The sequence below is a fragment of the Boleophthalmus pectinirostris genome, unplaced genomic scaffold (genome assembly GCF_026225935.1).
Source record: "Boleophthalmus pectinirostris isolate CB_2022bp ecotype Guang Dong unplaced genomic scaffold, ASM2622593v1 HiC_scaffold_17, whole genome shotgun sequence".
Lineage (NCBI taxonomy): Eukaryota > Metazoa > Chordata > Actinopteri > Gobiiformes > Gobiidae > Boleophthalmus > Boleophthalmus pectinirostris.
In genome coordinates this window covers 34,007,874-34,030,661 of record NW_026571115.1, presented here as the reverse complement: position 1 = coordinate 34,030,661, position 22,788 = coordinate 34,007,874, and the positions used below count along the sequence as shown (strand labels likewise).

Sequence of the window (22,788 nt, the reverse complement as noted above, 5' to 3'; positions counted from 1 at the left end):
GTTATTTTGGTTACGTTTTCATATTGTGATTTTAGACTTTTCCGTTTAATGCAGCTCTACGCTCAACCACACCCACTTCTGCCATTGGTGTTACTTGTCATATGTTATTTTTTGTGACGTTTTCATATTGTGATTTTAGACTTTTCCGTTTAACGCAGCTCTACGCTCAACCACACCCACTTCTGCTATTGGTCGGCCTCTGTCATGCTGTTAGTGAGTGACAGGTGGATTTAACCAATCACGGTGAAGTGTGATGGACAGACGGACAGCTTTAGTTACTTGATAAAGACATTTACTAGATGTACAGGAAATCACAACCTCACAATGAAATCAAAACTGTGATGTTAGCTATTAGAAACTAGTGATCATTTGATTTTTATTTTTTAACAATAGTAATTAGATCAACAGCCAGCCAGTCAAGTGACACTTAATGGCCTTAAAAAAGTGTGACCGGACGTCGCTATTTACCCGGGACAGTCCCAGTTTTGAGCCCTGTGTCCTCTGTCCCAGCAGATTTATCCAAAACCACTGATTTGTCCCAGTTTTATTCAAGAAATGTCCCAGATGTCACTATTTTTGACAAATTTGATCCCTGCCAACAGTAAAAAGAGGCATACATTGACACTTGTTTAGGTAAAATACAGAAAAGCTGCTTAAAAACGACCAAAACACGAAGAAAATGTGACTAAACTGACTCACATGTTAATAATATTAGTCATGAATGGGCCGAGTGTAAAACAATTTTGCTTAATTACGAACTTGTTTCACAATTTTATTATTACCAATCAATTCAAACTGGGGGATGTCCTAGTTTTTTATTTTGAAAATCTGGTCACTCTACCATTAGAATTATTAGTAATTATTTATTTATAATGTAAAAACACTGCTATGATGCTGTATAAAATATAGACTGGGGAAAAAAACGTGAATTTCATATAAAAATTCTGTAACATCTGCTTTTAGTGCTAGAAAGCTTAGACAAAGAGGAACTATTTTGTGGTTTTCGCTTCAGTGAGATCATCTTTCAGTAAACGCTGTATAATTCTGTATAAATATCTACTGATAAAACCTGTGAATCTCATATTATAATTCTATAACTTCTGCTTTTCTGCTTATAAAAGTGCTAGAAGAACGCTTGTAGACAAAGAGGAACTGTTTTCGCGGCTTTCGTTTCGGTGGGAGTGTCTTTCCGTGAGCACTGTAGTCCATTCACGTGACGCACAGCCCGGAAGTCTGCACGTAAACAAACAAAAAACATCAAACCAAACAGACTCGGGGCAGTGCGATTATCGAACATGATGAACGGGGAGCTGCGGGAGCCTCTTTTTCCTCCACACACGCGGGGTTAGAGCGGTGTGAGAGATGATTTAGACACTTTAATTCCCACGTTTGCGCTCTGTTTTGGTGTTGTTAGTATCGTAGCTTGTGTGTTTTCACTTCTCCTTCTGCCGCATCATGGAGCAAACCAACAGTGTCAACGCGGATCCTGCTCCCACCTCTGACCGTATGCTTTATTTTCTGCTTTTCATCAAGATTTTAGCATGATTAGTTTAATATTTTTAGTACAGAGCTTTGATTGTTTTTGAAATTCTAATGCCGATGAGTTGGTCTATTGTTTTTAGGTTTTTTTTTTCCAGGTTATTTTATTTTATTTTTATTTTTTTCAATATACAATTTCAGAGCAATATTAATTAATGCAGATAGTGTGCAGCTAAAATTAATATTGTTAATATGCTAAATGATGTTATAATTAGGGATGTAATAATAACAGAAATATCGTGATATCGTATCGCCAAAGTTCTCACAATAATAATACCGTGGACAATATCACAATATATCGGATTACAAGTATCTTTGCTTAAATTAGGAGTTATGGGTGCAGCAATAGCTAAAAAAAAAGACAGAGGGAACTACATAGACCATGATCCTTTGCTCCATTTCAGCACAGACTACAAGAAGAAATAACAGTTCGAAGCACTTTTAAATCTTATTTCTTTGGGTTAAGTCTTGTCGAGGCATTTTAAGAGGAAAAAGTAGCATATAAAGAGTTTTGTTGTTTGTTGCCTCCACAAAATATCGCAATAAATATCGTGCCGTGAGATGTACATCATGAAAATGTCGTACAGAGAGATTTGGATATTGTTACATACTTAATCATGAACTTTCTCATGATATCGCAATAAATATCGTACCATGAAGTTCATACCGTGACGATATCGTATCGTGAGACTGGGATATCGTTACACCGCTAGTTATAATATGTTGTAATACAGTGAGTTCTTGGGTTTAGTGAAAATACCAAGATCAACATTTGTGAATTTACCTTTTGAGAAATTTCTTTGCAAAGTACAATGTAATTAATGAACAGGAAAATCTCTGTCTTGCCCCCCGTGTGGGACTATGACATAATCACACTGTATAATCTGAAAACCATGAACAGACCAACGGACCCATTTTTAAACATTAAAACAAATAACAAATGTGTAAGAAAACTTCACAAGAGAGTTGATCAGTAAACCAGCATCTGTTTTTGTTTGGAAAAATACATTTATGGACATTAACTGGAAGGATGTTGGAATTTTGCCTAGAAAATATTTTGTAACTAATTGGGGTGTAACGATATCCAAGTCTCATGATACGATATCGTCACGGTATGAACCTCACGGTACGATATTTATTTCAATATCGTGGGAAAGCTCATGATATATTGGGGAGGCTCACGATTAGGGATGTAACAATATCCAAATCTCTCAGTACGATATTTTCACGATATACATTTCATGATACGATATTTATTGCGATATTTTGTGGAGACTAGCAAAACTGTTAATATGTCACTTTTTCCTCTTTAAATGCCTTGACAAGACTTAATCCAAAGACTTAAAAGTGTTAGAACTGTTATTTCTTCTTGTAGTCTGCACTGAAATGGAGCAAAGGATCATGGTCTATGTAGTTCCCTCTGTATTTCATTTAGCTGTTGCTGCACTATAACTCTTCATTTAAGCAAAGCGACTTGTAATCCGATATATTGTGATGGTCCACGATATTATTATTGAACTCTGACGATACGACATCACGATATTACGGTTACTGTTACATCCCTAATTATAACATAATTTTAGCTGCCCACCATCCGTATTAATTAATATTGGTCTCAAATTGTATATTGCGTTGTATATTTGAAAAAAATAAAAATTAATAAATAAAATAATTGGGGGAAAAAACAAACAAACTTATAGACCAAATTTAATTTGTGATTCGATATATTGTGATGGTCCATAATATTATTGTGAGAACTTTGACGATACGATATCACAATGTTTCTGTTATTGATTCATCGCTGGTAACTAATAAGATGTGTGAAGTATGCCTGAAAATCCTGCATACAGTTTACAGTAGTAGTAGTAGAAGTAGTAGTAATTTTTGTTCAATAATACAATGGTACAAACAATAACACTGCCAGAGGCTCAAGAGGGGCTCTGCATGCAACAACATCTTCATTACGTGTAAATATGAATGGGAATAGAAAAGAAAATACTATGATTTAATGATGAAAATTAGAGTTTAAATTGAGTTTGAAATTGTATGTATGTCATATTATCTAAATTTTACACAGCATTCACTTATTCTGCCTCTTGTTCCTCCTCAGGATGCACCAAAGGGAGAAACTGGACTGGTTTTTGGTGAGTCTGTTTGATTTGACGTCGTTGTTTTCCCCACTACATCACCTGACGACAGAATCAACACTTGTTTTGTTTGTTTCTTACGCTCTGTTGACTTGCTCTGTAGTTAAACAGCTCTGAGCGTTTTTGTACAAACCTGTAATTGCATTTCTTTCTCACAGATGTGACCCAAGCAGATTTGTTAAAGGTGCACTGTGTAACTTTCTGTCTGTCACGAGGGAGATGTTGTTGCTTTGCCCAGTCTTTTTCACAGTATGATATTAAACTCATCTGTTTCCATGGAGACAAGCACCAAGCCGATGTACAGGTCCGGTCTGTGTGTTTTTTTTATTGCAAAAACACCTATAATTAAATAATAAACAGGTTTAATGCCATACTGTGGTACATTCCGGGCAAAGCAATCTCCCTAGTGTATCTCCAGGTGACGGACTCTTACCAGAAATGTTACATAGTGCAGCTTTAAGGTCACACGTGCTCAAATCAGATGATGTATGAGTGGATCTGATGACTGTGAAATACTAAAGTGCAGAGTCAGTTTGACCACACTGTTTCTCTTCTCCTTTGTCTTTCTCTTTCTCCACCCTCTGTCTAAAACACCTTTCTTTCTCTCTCTCTGCCCTCTCTCTGTCTGCCCCTTCTCTCTCTTTGCCCTTCCTCTCTCTTCCCTCTCTCTCTCTGCCCTTCCTCTCTCTGCCCCTTCTCTCTTTCTGCTCCACCTCTCTGCTCTCTCTCCCTGTCCCCTCTCTCTCTGCCTCTCTCTGCCCTCTCTCTCTCTGCCCCCTCTCTCTGCCCTCTCTCACTGCCCTCTCTCTGCCCTCTTTCTCTGCCCCCTCTCTCTCTGCCCTCTCTCTCTGCCCTGTCTCTGTCTCTGTGCCCTGTCTCTCTCTCTGCCCTCTCTCTGTGCCCTGTCTCTCTCTCTGCCCTCTCTCTGCCTCTCTCTCTCTCTGCCCTCTCTCTGTCCTCTCTTCTCTCTGCCCTCCTCTCTCTCTCTCCCTCTCTCTCTCTGCCCTCTCTCTGTCTTCTCTCTCTGCCCCTTCTCTCTCTGCCTCTCTCTGCCCTCTCTCTCTCTGCCCCTTCTCTCTCTCTCTCTCTCTGCCTCTTCTGTTCCTCTCTCTGCCCCGTCTCCTTGCCCTTTCTCTTTCTGCCCTCTCTCTCTGCTCTCTCTCTCTCCCTTCCTCTCTCTTCGTCTCTCTCTTCCCTCTCTCTCTCCCTCTCTTTCGTCGACAGGGTGCTGGGGCTGTGTAATAACTTTGCGTACGTGGTGATGCTGAGCGCCGCACACGACATTCTGAACAAGCAGGAACACGAGAACTCCACCTCATCTGTAAGAAAAAACACACTAACACCAGAATGAAGGCGACTGGAGGAAAATAATGTCATTTCAATGTGTTCAAACAAGTTTAAATTTGCCTCAGAATATTATAAACTGAATAATCAAGGTCTGTTTGGCAAATGAAAACCACTCACCACCCGAACAGACCACGTGTCTCTCTGATTGGTTAATCTGCCTGTCAATCACGCCTATCTGAAACTGGGATCTGATACGGCCTTGTGTAATGTATATACAAATAAAAAACACAGAAGACCATAGTATTTGCAGCACTGCAGACATGGAAGTATCATTAAGGCACACACACATACAGGCAAAGAGTCAAGTGATCATGTCCACATTTTGAGACACAAAAACAGACTCGGATCAAAATCTTCATTAAGAATTTTTTGTGACATATTTTTGGAATGTGTGACAATGTAACATGGCCAGATCGGTCAGCCAAATTAGCTCTAAATGAGTTTGAAATATGTTTTTATACCGTATTTTGTGCACTATATGGCGCTCTGAATTATAAGGCGCACTGTCATTGAATGGTCTATTTTCAAACGTTTTTCACATATAAACCACACCGGACTATAAGGCGCATTAAACGAAACACAACAGTTAGATAAGTCAGTCAAACTTTATTTAACACATTCACAATAACTCTCAACTTTGTTCAGTTGTAACGCGTAAAAAAAAATACTGTCTGAGACGCTAAATTGTTAGAGTATTCACAATAACTCATAACTGTTCAAACAGTTTGGCGATTCCGGCGTCCAGCACGCCCACATCCCTCTCGTCATTATCCGAGTCAGTGTCGTTACTGTTCCCTGGCAGTTCAGTGATGATTCTGGTCTTGGTGAAAGCTCGGACCACAGTTGATACTGATCCTGAGCCCGGGCGTCCACGATCCATTGGCAGATCGTGGCGTAAGTCGCTCGGCCGCTGTCTCTCTGTCTTGGTGAATGTGTGTTCTCCTTCTCTCATCCACTGCTCCCACGCAGCTCACACTTTCACTTTATAACAGCCTTGAGTTTAAAGTGGGCGTTGTGAGCGTGTCTCTTGACAGGTGCATTTTGATATTAAAAGGAATCAAAGTATGTTTTACTCCTGATGCTCCTGACTACAGGAACCGTAATGCTGCAAGTGGTGCGGCTTTGTAGTTTACTAAAGTCATACTAAGACACCCAATAAACTCATATATAAGGCGCTCTGGATTATAAGGTGCGCAGTCTTTTTTGATTAAATTTAAGGCTTTTAAGTGCGCCCTATAGTGCGGAAAATACGGTACTTCACTTTGCCTCTTTTGAATGTTCTAATGACTTGTCACTTTAAAGTTCATGTATGTACTGTATATGAAGGTAAACAGTGAAATTACTTTATGTCTTGCAGGCGTCCGTCACTTCTGCACATGGCCTCCAGGCTGGAAACAGCAGTAATAGCAGCGTGTACGACTGCAACCCCACCTCCACCGCGGTAAATACTCAAAATCTCTAATAACACATACGCATTTCTTTCTTTAAATCACAAGAAAAGGATAAAAAGTCTTCTGTAAGGAAGCTGAAACGTCTTAGTGCTCAGATGACTGCCTCTGAAACCTTTTCTACATTCTACCAAGATGTTTGCATAATATCTCTCCTTTTATTATTTATTTAAGAGACTCTGGGCTCGAGCTCTTCATTCGTATTCGACACCAAACAGAGGTGTCACAGTATCAAATGTTAGCGTGATAATTACTGGGACGAGAAACCAAATCCAAATCCACTTTATTTTTATAGCACATTTTACAAACAAAGTGCTGCACAGAGATCATAAAATGGAGACAACAAAAAGGTGAAAATTTGGTCATACCAGTCCCAAAACAATAAAACCTGTAAAATCAAATAAAAGCAAAATCATAAAATAGAAGTAAACAGGTAAAATAGATCAAATAAATAGAATAAACAAAAGATACAGACGACCACACAACTAACACTGTGTTAAAAGCCAGAGAATAAAAGTGGGTTTTAAGACGAGACTTAAAACTTAGCACTTTGGGGGCTGTTGGGACGTGGGGGGACAGAGCGTTCCAGAGTTTGGGGCCGGCTACAGAGAAGGTCCTGGTTTTAAGTCTCGTTTTGGCACTACTAGCCCGGAGCTGAACCTCGGACCTCAGAACACTCGCCAGGGGGGTAAATTTGGATGAGGTCTGAGGCGTATTGTGGGGCCAGTCCATTTAAAGCTTTAAAAACAATTAATAAAATCTTAAAATCAACTCTAAAACAAACTGGAAGCTGGTGCAACGATGCTAAAATCGGAGTAATGTGCTCACGTTTTTTTGGTTCCGGTTAAAAGGCGCTTGGCAGAATATTGGACTAACTGTAAACGAGAAAGTGCATGGAGGCTGATGCTGGAAAAAAAGCGCATTAAAGTCATCTAAATGAGAGGAGATAAAAGGTTTAATTGTAAATAAAAGCTGCAAATTGTACATTTTGATTGAAAAATTGTTAAGAGAAATGGTTAATCATTCCTCTAGTTGTGTTCGACCATCTTTCTCAGATCAGACTTCATGAATGATAAAGTGAAGTGAATGCCACATAAACAGATCAGACTGCATTGAGAAAATTATACTTTTTTTTTTTTTTTTTACTTTTTATTTGTTCAGTTTTTCAAGTTTAGAGAAACAAACAAGTAAATACAAAACCTGGGGCACTGTTCCAATGTTATAAAGATATAGAAGTCAAATCTCTTTTTGTTTATATTAACATTTTGTCCAGTGTTTAATGAAGAAATGTCCTTTGAAACGTAGAAAAAAAGTCAGTCGTTCCATGGAATATATTTCTTCTATAATATCTAGCCACTGGTTTACTGACGGTGGGTCCTTTTTAAGCCAGTTTCTTGTTAGTTGTTGCTTTTTTTGATGCCAAAGTCAGAATCTTAAAAAGGTATCTGTCCGCTTTTTCGATCATCACTCCAGGCAGAAGGCCGAACAAAAATATCTTTGGGTCCTTGGGGATAACATAAGTCAAGATCGTATCCGTTTTTTCAAACACATTTTCCCAGAATGATTTTGATTTTGTACATGTCCAAAAAAGCTAATTATTCTTTTATAGTTTTATACTGTGTAATGTTCATCCCTGTGTTTTCCAGGCGGTGCTGTTGGCGGATATCCTCCCCACTCTCTTCATCAAGATGCTCGCTCCGTTCGTCATCCATAGATTCCCATATGGGTAAGACTCTTTTAGTAGTTATTCTGTAATGAATTGTAGTAGTATTTAAACTTGGCATTGACAGTTCTATAAAGTCAAACTGCTGCTTTCACTAAGTGTTTACAGAATTAGTAGTAGTGACTATAACTTGGGTGTCAAACATACGGCCCGGGGGCAGGATCCGGCCCTCCAAGACTTTTAATCTGGCCCTCAGCTGATTTACTACTAAAATATTTTAATTATTTTCCATTAAAATCTTGTTAATTTTCTGCGGTGCTGAGCATAGCAGCGTCTCCAGCGTCTCTGTACATGGCCCCTCCCACCAGAGCAGCACAAATGAAGACTTGTCTCTTTCCAAACGCTCTTAAAGGACGATCGTTTTGACTGTTGACCGTGACACCCTCATCAGAAAAATGTCAAAAAATGAGAAAAGTGGTCATCGAGTGCAGGCTTTTCCAAGAAAAATTGAGTTATTCCTATTTACATACAAGTTCATGTTAAAACTTTGTGTTGAAATTACATTTTTCTGAAAGTTTCAGGTTGTTCATAATATTATAATATTTTGTAAAAGAAAGAGTTCATCAATTAAAAAAGATTTCTCTAATAGATTTGTGTTTCTCTGCACAAATATTTGAACTTATTGTTATTTTGGGGGTTTATATGACATGAGTTTTCTGATCCAGCCCATTTGGGATCAAAGTAGTTTGGATACAGCCCCCGGACCAAAATGAGTTTGACACCCCTGGACTATAACATACAGTACATACAAATAACAATGTGCTGATGTTGCTGCAGGTATCGTATCCTGTTCTGTGCGCTGACGGCTGCTGCGAGTTTCTTCATGGTGTCCTTCTCCTCTGCTCTTTGGATGAGCTTCCTGGGTGAGGACTTTTATCAGAGCAAACATCAGTGTGTAGAAGTTTATGTGTATTCTGTGTGTGTTTTAGTCTATTTACCATCAATTATACGGGGCCCGAGGGAGCTTGAAAAGTCAACACATTGTGATTTCAAAAGTGAACATAGTGTGATCTTTGAGTGTTGAAGCCCCTAGATTCTGCTTCCAAAGGAGGAGGTTTATAAAGCAAGTGTGGTGAGACTATGAAGGACAGTAGACACCGGGTAGACAGAAATATGCCACAATTTAGATAATGGTGCCAATGGTCTGCCAAGGGAAGACCATTGTGTTACTATAACTCCTGTGAGTCCATGTTCCCAGTCACTCAGTTGTCTAGGAAGAATCCATGGCAAAAGGAGAAATTCAATTTGTCAACTGGACAAAAGTTTATTTTGGTCAAATACATTTCTCAGCTCATCCAAGCAGCTCAAACGTATTTGACCAAAATAAACTTTAGTCCAGCTGACAAATTGAATTTCTCCTTTTGCCGTTAAAAAGAGAGATGTACGTGGAGGATAAATTACTTAAATGCTCTTACAGTTTTCAATTGGTTTAAAGTGGAACTAAAAACTAAACACTTTTTCCTGCAAAACTCTTTGTATGGAGCCAAAGATGTTCATTTTGTCTTCTTATGTACTTTAACCTTCGTGTGGAGTTGTAATTGCATTGTCTACTGTTCCTTATCCCTTTGGTAATTGTACTGCATTTGCAGCTTTGTGCTTGCTGTCTCCAGTGATCCCTGTAATTTCAAGTACTATGTGACATCACACAAGACTGTTGCTGTTGCTGATTACAATTTATTTATTTATTTTGGTCACAGGTGTATTCTGACATTATTCCACAGACATATTTAACACACACAGACCGAAAAGGTGCAGGCTGAAGCTTGAGCTTATTTTGCCTACACTTTATGGAGACAAAGTTTGAAATGTAGACACTAATCACTAATTAATATTAAACAGGATATCTGCTTTATTCTTTGTTTACTTTTAATAATAGAAACAGCACAACAGGATGTGTTCATGTGACATCAGCACACAGCTGAGTCAGAATTCACAGGTGTCAGCAAAATATTGGATATAGTGTTGGCTCCTGTGTATCAGTTCAGGGTTAGTAATAAGATGTTTTACTGGTTGTTCTTGATATAAAATGGCTCAACAGTTCCAACATGTTTGGATAAGATTTGCTGACGTGGTTTATGGTTCATATCTCTGTTATGACTGCACCTGTGAAACAACATGAAACAAAAACTGTCAGTATAAATAAACAAAAGTGAAATGATTTTTAGCTTCATAAAGCCGTGGTATCTTCACCTCTAAACTCAAAAGATTGTTGTAAAATTGAGAATAATTGTAGAACATGAATGCAACATATTGATCTGCAAATCTGTCACTGTATCTGAGACCCTGTGTGCGGTGTGTTTGTGCTGCAGGTGTGATTCTGGCCAGTATCAGCTCAGGACTCGGGGAGGTGTCCTTCCTCGCACTCACCGTCTACTTCGACAGGTAACACGAGAGAGTGGAATCAAAATACTATGAACTACAACCTTACAATAATAATAATATTAAAGGTGCACTGCATAACCTTTCTGGTGGAGCAGGGTTTGCTTGTCTGCTTCTTGTCTCCATGTTGAAATGATACTGATTTGGCCATAATGTTCTAATTTGTCATAAGGTGGAATTGCTCCACCGATGCCATCAGCACAGACATTTCTATTACAAATGTCCAGACAATTTAACACATTTTTAAAATATTATGCACATTTGACTCTTGAGACCTTTAAGACATGTTATAATGCTGTTACCTCCTCAAAAGACCTGGAGTTGTGTTTTGTTTCATTCACACATGTTTTATAACTCTTTATTATTAGTCTGTTTACATCTCAAAAGCTGACAAAGCTCTGTACCACCTGTAGCTGTTTTCTGGTCGGCCAGAACGGTCCCGGTCCCGCACCAGTTCAAATGGGAACCAAAGTGTTTTTCAGTGAATGACCAGCGTTCAAACCATTTAAGTGAACCCATGATGCGTCATCGACAGAGGGTGTGGATTTGTCACCAAATTAAAAACAAAACAAGGCCATGCAAAAGCAGATGTCACAGTGAGGAAAATAACAATCATGGATCACATCATCAACACCAGCGAACTCATACAAATCATTATTTATCTGGTCCAAGCTCTGCTACAACATCTGCTGTGGAGAAGGTGGCAGCGACGCCCAATCCAAAAATATAACCTCACCAGGCGAACATGGATACAGCAAATATTTGGTCTCTTTCGCTGACCACTGCACAATCTTCTTGTCACTTGATTTCTCCACCATGTTCCACACACACACGTTTTCTTTGTTTATTTTACCCTGTGTGACCCAGATAAACCTCCTGACGTCTACTGTGTCGTCACGGTTCGCTTGGAAAAAACAGGTTTTACTTGGTTCCCATTGGGAACCTACTTTTCGGTTCCCGATTTTCAGTTCCCCTGATTTTTGGCATGAACATGTCAGTCGGTTTGAGATTAGGTGCGGGAACCGGTACCAGCATCGTTCTCTGTCGACCTGCAAACGCTACTTGTGGTGTCATGAACTCGTAGTTGTCATGTTAACCATTACCATTTACCTTAAGGTAAGTAAAAATTGGCAGTTCCAGGGCTGAAATAAGCACGGTTTGTGAGTTAAACATGTGTGAATGAAACAAAACTCCAGGTCTGTTTGTGATGAGGAAACTACATCAGAACATCAAAAATAGCATAATATGAGGCCTTTAAACATTGGCTGACAAAATAAAGGCGTTCTATCATCTATTTTTATTAGTCTAATCACAGTTCTTGATTATGTTCCTCCTCTTCCTCAGGGATGTGGTGGGGGGCTGGGGCTCTGGTACCGGGGGGGCCGGAGTGATGGGGGCTGTTCTCTACTCTGGACTCACTCAGCTCGGCTTAACACCACGAGTCACGCTGCTCATCATGCTCGTTATACCGGCAGCCATGGTACTCAGGTAAGAAATGTACTCCAATACTTACTACACTCACTTTATAATACATTTGTAGTTTTCAGACACTGTACTTTTACTCCTACTTGAATATTTTGATTGAAGTAACAGTCTAGAAGTGACAAAAGCTTCTAGAAATGATTTGAACGTTTGTGTTTTTTGCAGCGCTCCTTCAGATTTGATTTAGTTTGTCTCGTTTTTGTGTCTCTCCTTTGGAAATACCAGATTTTGTGCATTAATTACTTCAATTTCAATTCAGTTCATATTTATTTCGGACTCTTGGTTCATTTTTAAAACAAACAAGGACAGTGACATTACAAAATGATAAACATTTATATTTTTAAAAGACAGCCATACCAGTGTCTCTGATATTGCACTGAATCTCGAATTTGTGAGTGACATTATTATTTCATTGTCTGATTTGATTTTGATTTACTGTTTGCTCCTTTATTACATTAACTTCAAATTAGAAATGAAACTTTTACTTACTTCTTGGACCACTACTTTGTATTTCTACTCTTGGAATGCCTTGGAAGTAATTAGTATTTTCCAAAGAAGAAAAAAATTCCAATTTAAGAGCTAAAACATGCCAGAGAAATTATAAATAACCATTATGCAAAACTAGAGCCGTTCCATTACCCACAAATCTTCTAGTTGTGTTCTAGTTGCATGAAATAAACGGCGAACTATGTGTTGTGTTACAGTTACTTCTTCCTGCTGGTGCCTCCTCCGTCTATGCCCCAGTGGAGCACGAAGGACCCCCCGTGCGCAAGTCTGTGTTCAGAGGAGACGCAGGGGCTGATGGACTCCGCAGAGGACGAGGACGAGGACAGAACCGCACCCGGTAAGTTCACCGCAAACCCCAACGCCTCGAGTAGGAGAAATCTGAATGAATCTGCGTGTAAGGTGACCGGATGTCTCTATTTACCTGGGACAGTCCCAGTTTTGACCAGTGATTTGTCACAGTTTTATACAAGAAATGTCCCAAATGTCCCTATTTTTGACAAATTTGATACCAGCCAATGGTAAAGAGAGGCATAAATTGTGATTTGTTTCAGTAAAATACAGAAAAGCTGCTTAAAAATGACCATAACACAAATGAAAATGTGACTATACTGACTGGAAGGGGCTCCTCGCGTATCGCCCGTAGACTCCAGTGGCTGCGCTCTTCACTTAATAACCCTGAATCTGGCTCACTGGCGGCCTTAGTCCAACCCGAAAAGTCAAATGTTCTGGCCGTAGTTGATACCATACTATACCAACTTTATTTATAAAGCACTTTAAAAACTTTACAGTCGGCCAAAGTGCTGCACACAAACACAGGACAGACAATGACAACTGCAGTAGAAGAAAATACATGGTGCACATACAATACAGCTACTAAAAAACATAGAAAACAATAAAATACTCAACAAGAAATATACATGTTATACTTAATAAAAACCAGTGAAAAAAGGTGTGTTTTTAGGAGTTAAAAGTTTAAAAACAGGTACAGACTCGGCCTGTCTAATCTCTAATGGCAACTGGTTCCAGAGCCGAGGGGCAGAAACAGAAAACGCACAGTCCCCACGAAGCTCACGTTTAGTTTTTGGGACGGCGAGCTGGAGCTGGTGTGCTGACCTGAGAGTGCGAGAGCGGCCATAACACTTAAAAGTAAATAAAAAAATTCTAAAATCAACTCTGAAAGACACTGAGAGCCAATGAAGAGAAGCTAAAACAGGTGAGATGCTCTTGTGTTTCCGGGTTCCAGTTAAAAGTCGAGCTGCTGAGTTCTGGACACGTTGCAACCGGCAAAGTGCATTTTGGCTGACACCAACATAAAGTGCGTTACAATAATCCAATCTATTCGTCACAAATGCATATATGACAGTTTCGAAGTGTGGCGTTGACAAAATAGGCTTAATTTTGGCCAGTTGTCTTAACTGGAAAAAACTAGATCCTAAAGAGGTCGTTGCAGACACGGCTTTGACCCAAAAGTCAGATTTTTATTTATTTATTTGAAAAGGGACAATGCACATTAATCAAAATCAAAACAATGTAAATGTTCCCGAGTTCGCTGATAAGAGCTCATTTGCATCGATAGTCCCTTTGCCAAATGTCAAAAAGGCATCCTAAAAGAAAATACACTTAAAAGTTACACATAAAAAATTACACAAATGTACAATAAGATTACAAAAATACAATAAAAGTTTTAGTGTTCACACATTTGCGTTTCTAAAAGCCACTTTTTAACATTCTTTTTAAAAGCAGAGAATGAGGGAGATGTTCTGACAGCTTCAGGCACAAAGATCCACTGACAGGACGCTCTGACGAAAGAGAAAACAGACCAAATACAGTTTTTCTATGAGGAATAATGCAGCCTTCCCTCACTGCTCCTCTGGTCACTCTGCCCTCACTAGATCTGAAATGAACAAAGTCATTCAGCGAAGGGAGAGCCGAGCCATGTTTAATCTTGTACATTAGACAGATATTTTAAAATTTAATAAGATCGTCCCAGGTCATTAATTTGTATTTCTGCAAAATGTGACAATGGTGGTATCTATTTTAACAAATAGTATGAACTAAAATGCAAAAAATAAGGCCAGAGATAGGTATACATATCTATTTTAGACTCATTTAGTCAGATAATCAGTAGAAAAAAAATGTGTGAGTTGGTTGATCTCAAGTCTGAAGCAACAGACTAAAGGACGAGTCAGTTGTCAGAATAAAAGAGTGTTTCTCTCGTGTTTCCGTAGGGAGAGCTGTGATGGTAAAAGGACCTCTGAGTTTCACTGAGAAGATCCAGGTGTTGAAGGTAAAGATGTGACCGTACCCCCCTCGTCTTCTCTCTGCTCTGTGTGTGTGCGATCTCACTCTGCCCTTGTGCCCATGAGCAGGGCCTGTTGAAGTTTATGATTCCTCTGGGGATGGTCTACTTCGCAGAGTACTTCATAAACCAGGGATTGGTGAGTCTCTGTTACTTTCTGTCGTCGCTGAATGAACAACTTTAACGACTTTAACTGGTCTTAAACAATTTTGATTAATTTAGTTTTAGTAGGGTTTGATACCTATATTGTTAATGGGTAGAAAAATATTGGATATGATTATTATATTATATATTATATTATATATTTTAGGGTTCCCACAGTCATGGAACTCCTGGAAAAGTCACAGAAATTGAAAATGTCATTTTCTAGGCCTCAATGAAAGATGGAAAAATCATGGAATTTTACTATCTCTTTCACGCAACTACAGTGTTCTGTTAAGTTCTCATGAGGCTATTATGATTATTTCTGAACGTCTGTGCCTTTTGTTTAAAAGCGACAACAATAAATGCACTGACAGGATTTAGAGTATTAAAAAACTATAATCCCAAACCATAATGTGAGTGGAAAGGGTTAACGTTTCATATTTAGCCCTAAAACTATGATAAATTCTGCACATGTAAGTGCTGTAAACTCATGGAAAATTCACTTTAGGTCATGAAAAAATCATGGAAAAGTTTTGAAATTTTGTCAGTGAAAAAGACTGAGAAACCTTATATTGGCTCCTGTGTATCAGGTTTCAGGGTTAGTAGTGACATGTTTTACTGGATTTTCTTGATATAGAATGGCTCAATAGTTATAACATGTTTGCATAAGTTTTGTAAGAAGTTAAAAGTGTTTTAAACTAAGATATTTGTCCAGGATCCAGAATATACACTTCTCCAGGATGTTATAAAGATGTGAGTCTGGTCACTAGTGCACCTCAGATGGGCTTGATTGACAGGTGGATTAGCCAATCAGAGACATGCATGGTCCGTCTGTATCAACACAAATATGGATGTTTGTGAGAAAGAAATAAAAAAAATATCACAGTGGGCTGAAAAACGTCACAGATTTCTGCAGAATCAATGAGTGAATCACTCATTGATTCTGCAGAAATCTGTGATGTTTTTCATCAAACTGCTCTCACCTCAGACTAACAGAGTTTAGTGAAACTCTGTTAGTCTGAGGTAAGAGCAGTTTGATTTTGTTCTAAATTAATGGGGAGAAAAAAAGGTTTTGGGGTTAAAATTATATTTTGTTTGCATAATATGTAATTTATTTTGCTATATGTAAATATTTGTTAAGTTCTGTGATCAATGTACAGAAGCAACTACATCAATTTTGAAACTATGTCATGAACAGGGGTGGGTTAATATAAGTTTTCTTCTTCCCACTCCTTTTCGAGAAATGTGCTTTTCTGTTGTTTACAGTGTATATGGAGTAGTATTAAACATGATTATTGTTTCTCTCTTGGCACAAACTCGAAATAAAAATGAATGAATCAATCAATCCATCCATCAATTTATCAGTATTATAGATCATATTCTGGACTCGCCAGACAAGAAAGATGCATTTTCTGGGTATTGGGTGTGGTGGATATCAAAATCAAAAATCAAAATCAGAAACAAAAAAAGTTATTGTTGGAGAAAATTCTGATGAGCTCAAATGATTTAACTTCTGACATTTTCTCTGGCTGTTTCAGATGGAGCTGCTGTACTTCCCTGGCATTTTCCTGTCTCACGCTGAACAATACCGCTGGTCAGTTTGATTTTTAAATATATATCATTAAATGTATCCCACTATTCATGTAAATAACGCAATTAAAATGTGTGTGTGTGTGTGTGTGTGTGTGTGTGTGTGTGTGTGCAGGTACCAGACCCTGTACCAGGTGGGAGTGTTCGTGTCTCGCTCGTCTCTGTGCTGCTTTAAAATCCGTCAGCTCTGGCTCTTCGCACTGCTGCAGGTGAGCACAAAAACCTGCAAACGTTTAGCCAAACATTTGTGACTTTTTACTTGAGCCTTTCAAAAACAGACTTGGAGTGGTGTTTTGTTTCATTTGCGCTGTTGCTTTTCGTAATATAAATATCTTTGTTGCCAGCAGATTTGACTATCTCGAAAATATTGCTGTTTTTTTCTAATTCCATAATGTTAAAAAATCTAAATTGCACAATAGTTATAATTAGACTATTAAAAATAAATGACAACACCTTTATTTTGTTAAAACAATGTTTAAATCCATGTTGATGACGACGGTAAAGGGATTGACCTTTTTCACAACGTCTGGAACGTAGGTTTGTGGAACTTTTGTTTAATGTTTTTTTGTGGCAAAATATCTGTGTAAATGTGTGTCATATTCTCCGCCAGCTTCATAAATCTGCCCCATCACCAAATCTTCAACCAACAAGGTAAAATAAAAAAATCTTCAAGGTAAGAAAGATGAAAACTTTAAAGCGAACAACGACTACAGAGCAAAACTATAAACTGCAATAATAATAAAATGGTAAAACAGTCAGTTATTATCAGCTGTACACAGTGTTGGGAAGGTGATTTTTAAAATGTAATCCCCTACAGATTACAGATTACATACCCCAAAATGTAGTTTGTAATGTAATCCATTAAATTACTTAAAGTGAGTAATGTAATCTGAATACTTTGGATTACTTGATTTGCTGTAGAGAAGCAAAGACCAGGAAATCTTCACATAAGAAGTTTTGTCTGATAAAAGAAAATAAAAAGCCCAGACTTTACTGAACCAAATTAAAAATATTATTGATAGAAGACGAGGAGACACGTCCACGCAGCAGGATTTAGTCCTGTTAAATCCTGTGTGAGACATAGTTTAGACCTGGTCTTAGTCCTGGTTTAGTCCTGGTCTAGTGTTGGTTTAGTCCTGGTTTAGACCTGGTTTTAGACCTGGTTTTAGACCTGGCATAGACCTGGTTTGGACCTGGTTTTAGACCTGGTTTTAGACCTGGTTTTAGACCTGGTTTTAGACCTGGTTTAGACCTGGTTTAATGTCCGGCAATGAGTGGAATTACCGAGGGAAAAAAAAAAAAAAAAAGAGATATAGCCCAAAATGTGAAAACAGGAAAATATCCATGTGTAATCCATTTATTTCAACAAAGTAACTGTAATCCAATTACCACTCACTGAAACAGTAACTGTAACTGAATACAGTTACTCATAATTTGTACTCAGATTACGTAACTCTGGTACATGTAATCTGTTACTCACCAGCACTGGCTGTACAGTATTATTTGTAGATCGATTGTCAGTTTTGGTCAGTTTGTACTTGTAGACCAGGTCTGAGAGAGTAAAAATACTTGTAGAACGGGTCTGTACTTGTGGACCAGGTGAAAAACAGTACCAGAACATGTAGGCTGAGTCAGTACTTCTGGATGAGATGCAGTAGAAGTACTTGAAATACTTGTGGACCAGGATATCATAAATTATTTTTTTTATTTTAATTGTAGAATCAGTCTGAGTTAAAAAGTTACTTATGTTTTATGCATGACCATAAAGTTTTGCTCAGTAATTCACTAATGCGTCGTTGTTGTTCTCCTTTAAGCTTTCGTCTTTCTTAACATGATAGTTGTGGATAAATTCTTCATGGGGGAATATTATCCTTTGTGGACCTTGTTGGTTGAAGATTTTTTTAATTTTTACCTTGTTGGTTGAAGATTTGTTGATCGGGCAGATTTATGAAGCTGTTGGAGAATACGCCAGAAAATTTCACAGACATTTTACCACAGAAAACCATTAACCAGAAGTTCTGCAAACCTACAGCGCGGCATATCCGGCCGTTGTGAAAAAAGGTTTACCGGTTGCATGCACTTTTCTTGTTCTGCTTTTATTCTGTATTAACACGTGTCATTTGATCTGATGTCCACAGATACTAAACACCGTGCTGCTGGTGTTCGCCGTGGCGTTCCGGTTCATTCCCTCCGTTTGGATAGTTTTCGCCATTATCCTGTACGAGGGTCTTTTGGGAGGGGGCGGCTACGTCAACACATTCTACTTCATCAGCAAAGAGGTGAGTGCCGGCCCCCTCTAGTGTCCACAGGAGGTAGTGAAAGCTGATTGTTTATGTACACGGAAATGATAAGTGTACATACACTCAGTGTTCCTGAGCAAGACACTTCTCCCCAAAAGCCCAGTACAGTTACTCGAGGACGCTGAGGATTCTGAAGTAATAAACGCAAACATAAAATTAAAATGGCGCCAAATAAAAGTCAAGATTAAATATTTAAAAATGTTGCAGACTTTAAAAATAAAGTTAAATTTGCAGTAGGTTCAGTTTTGCCCCTAAACAAGAAGATTGCCTATTCAATTTCTGCTTCAGTTTTTTAAATTAATTTGGACACTGATGTTGGTACAGTCTGTAGCTAAATGTTTTATGTATATTTCTTTATAAGAGGGGTCTCCAACCTTTTTCCTCCTGTGAGCTACTTTCTGTAAAATGAAAATGCCAGAGAGCTGCTCGTTTAGCAGTTGTCAGAAACAGAAGTATAAAAGTCATGGTAAACCTCAGACGAGGTACAGTTAGAGGCTTATAAAATATAAACCATTATCCACTTATCAGTTTACAAAGTTAGGCATCAAAATGATACATTTACAATGGAAATAGGCATTTAATCGATCAAATTTTAGTTATTCAATTCAATATGTACAATACATATAAGTAAAAATCTTATGGTGAGCTACTGTATTTTCCGGGCTATTAGTCACTCTGGATTATAAAACGCACTGTCATTAAATGGTCTATTTTCAAACTTTTTTCACAAATAAACCACACTGGACTTTAAAGGAAACACAACAGTGTGATGGGTGAGTGGTTTTGTTTGTTTGTTCGTTCACGGTGACTCTGGGCTTTGTTCAGTTGTGGCGTGTAGGGAGGTGCTGTCTGGGACCAACGGATTGTCGGCGTGTTCGCAGTGACTCAATTGTTCAGTCGTGTCTAGAAGCGGCACATTGGACTCGCTTTTTTGGTTCGTTCCTCCGTTCCGTTCCTCGTCGGCGTGGAGTGATGAGTGTGTCTGTGGGTGTTTTTCGTTGTGCTGTCGCTGTCTGCTCCGTGTGTGTTTGTGTGTTCTGTGGGTGGTGCGGCTTTGTAGTTTACTGAAGTCGTGCTGGGACACCTGAGTGGATTCGTGTATGGGGCGCTCTGGATTGTGGCGCACAGTCGGTTTTTGATGGGGTTGGAGGCTTAAGAGAGCGTCTAATAGCCCGGAAAATACAGCACTTGGAAGGGAGTGGAGATCTACTGGTAGCTCCCGAGCTACAGGTTGGAGACCCCTGGTTTATAGTTTTATCTCATGTGTAAAGTGGGACTAAACACCTAAACTCCAATGTAGTTTGCACTAAAATGTCCAAAACATGACGAGGTACAGGAGAAAATGCTTTTAAAACACCATGTACACAGTTTAGCCACAAAAGAGCTTAAGCAAATTTAGTGTTTAGTTCCTCTTTAAATGTTCTTCATCACAGCAGCAGTTTATTCTGTGAGTCTGAATGTTTGTGTTGGTGTCGTTCCAGACGGAGGAGCGTCACCGTGAGTTTGCCATGGCTTTGGCCTCTGTGGGCGACACGATGGGCATCTGTCTGTCCACCGCACTGTCCTTCCCTGTCCACAACTACTTCTGCTCCCTCTGACCTGGAGTATAAGTACTTCTGCTCCCTCTGACCTGGAGTACAAGTACTTCTGCTCCCTCTGACCTGGAGTACAAGTACTGCTACTGCATCTGACGCAGTCTACAAGTACTACAACTACTTCTACTGTCTCTGACCTGGTCCACAAGTACTACAAGTACTTCTACTCTTTCTGACCTGGTCTACATGTACTTTTACTCTTTCTGACCTGGTCTACATGTACTTTTACTCTTTCTGACCTGGTCTACATGTACTTTTACTCTTTCTGACCTGGTGTACACATACACTGCAGTCTCTGACCTGGTGTACATGCACTTCTACTATTTTGACCTGGGCTACAAGTACTTCAGCAGCATTTAATCTGATCTATACGAACTTCTACTGCATCTGACCTGGTGTACAAGTACTTCTACTGCATCTGACCTGGTGCACATGTACCTCTACTGCATCTAACCTGGTCTACAAGTACTACAACTACTTCTACTGCATCTGACCTGGTGTACATGTACTGACTTGCTCTAAAGTACATGTACTCTCATTAACCTGACCTACAAGTACTTCTTCTGTTTTTAACCTGGTCCACAAACATTTTTACTGTCTCTGACCTGGTCCAGAAGTACTGACCCGGTCTACAAGTACTTTTACTCTCTCAGACCTGGCCTAAGTATTTCTACTTTGACCTGGTGCACATGTACTTTTTCACTTTAACTGACCAAAACTGACAGTCGATGTACAGATAATACTGTACAGCTGAAGATGACTGACGGTTTTAACATTTTATTTTTATTACACATAGTTTTATGCAGATTATATTTGACTAAGTTGGTACAAATATCATCTTATTTGTTTGGTCTTTGAGTGAGGGTTAATATAGTAACAAATGTCCTCATATTTCTACTTATTTGAAATGATAAAAATGCCCAAAACATTTTTATTTACTATTCTGAATTACCCATTTACACTTTGGTTTAACATTAACTCCACCAAATGATTTGAAAATAATGTAATAGATCTTGTGTGTCACTTTGAACTCATTCTTATCCTGATTTTTACAGTTTTAAGTAGTATTTTTAAACTAGTGTGTGATGAAGGACCAAAGTGCCTTAACTGTGAATTATTATCTTTTTTTCTTTTTTTAATCTTGTAAATGTGCTGCTACTGTTACATTCTATATCAACTCACAACATTGACTCGTCTTTGGCTTCGATCACGTTTCGTTTCACGTAAGTTCTGGTTTAGACCTGGTTTAGTCCTGGTTCAGCTCTGGTTTAGACCTGGTTTAGTCCTGGTTTACACCTGGTTTAGTCCTGGTTCAGTTCTGGTTTAGTCCTGGTTTAGTCCTGGTTCAGTTCTGGTTTAGTCCTGGTTTAGACCTGGTTCAGTTCTGGTTTAGACCTGGTTTAGTCCTGGTTCAGTTCTAGTTTAGACCTGGTTTAGACCTGGTTTAGACTTGGTTTAGTCCTGGTTTAGACCTGGTTTAGACCTGGTTTAGTTCTGGTTCAGTCCTGGTTCAGTTCTGGTTTAGACCTGGTTCAGTTCTAGTTTAGACCTGGTTTAGTCCTGGTTTAGACCTGGTTTAGTCCTGGTTCAGCTCTGGTTTAGACCTGGTTTAGTCCTGGTTCAGCTCTGGTTTAGACCTGGTTTAGACCTGGTTCAGTTTTGGTTTAGACCTGGTTTAGACCTGGTTTAGACCTGGTTCAGTTCTGGTTTAGACCTGGTTTAGTCCTGGTTTAGACCTGGTTTAGTCCTGGTTCAGTTCTGGTTTAGACCTGGTTTAGTCCTGGTTCAGTTCTGGTTCAGTTCTGATTTAGGTAGTTCTGTTTTTTTTTTTTTTGTTTTTTTTACAATAAATCCTTAAAACTCCAAAGTAAAACTCCACCTTACGTGAAATAATCTGAGTTTGTTAAAAGTGCTGCTATTGCGAGAGTGAGACTGGTGCACGACGACAATTCTAACAAATGATTGGACAAGAAATACAGAAAATTATATCTGTAAATTTGACTAATAATCCGTTTATCCTTTATTTCTATTGCTCGGTGTAAGTGATCCTGTTGTGAAGGACAAGTACAAGAGAAAATTGTACGGGATTCTGTCTTTTTGTGTTAGAAAAAGTCGACTAGACTCCCTCTGAAACTCAAGGGCAGGAGGTGGTTCTTGGTTTACAGTATTTTTAAAAAGACTTGGGAACCTTTTTTTGATGTATACTGGACTTGAGATCTGAGCTATTATGAATATTTACATTCTGAACTGGGTGTATCTGTGTTTAATAAATGAATGGGTCAATGTTG

General features: G+C 38.8%; 1 protein-coding gene across 1 annotated transcript; it reads left to right on the top strand.

Moving 5' to 3' along the window:
• The first annotated feature begins 1,230 nt into the window (after nucleotides 1-1,230).
• cln3 (CLN3 lysosomal/endosomal transmembrane protein, battenin) lies at nucleotides 1,231-22,788 on the top strand. Its single transcript, XM_055152901.1, has 15 exons — nucleotides 1,231-1,504; nucleotides 3,650-3,683; nucleotides 4,911-5,007; nucleotides 6,391-6,474; nucleotides 8,128-8,207; nucleotides 8,982-9,067; nucleotides 10,514-10,586; nucleotides 11,928-12,071; nucleotides 12,770-12,909; nucleotides 14,801-14,859; nucleotides 14,942-15,010; nucleotides 16,554-16,609; nucleotides 16,721-16,814; nucleotides 18,744-18,884; nucleotides 20,387-22,788. Exons 1-15 carry the CDS (start codon nucleotides 1,456-1,458, stop codon nucleotides 20,501-20,503), a joined length of 1,323 nt encoding a protein of 440 aa, XP_055008876.1. The 5' UTR covers nucleotides 1,231-1,455; the 3' UTR covers nucleotides 20,504-22,788.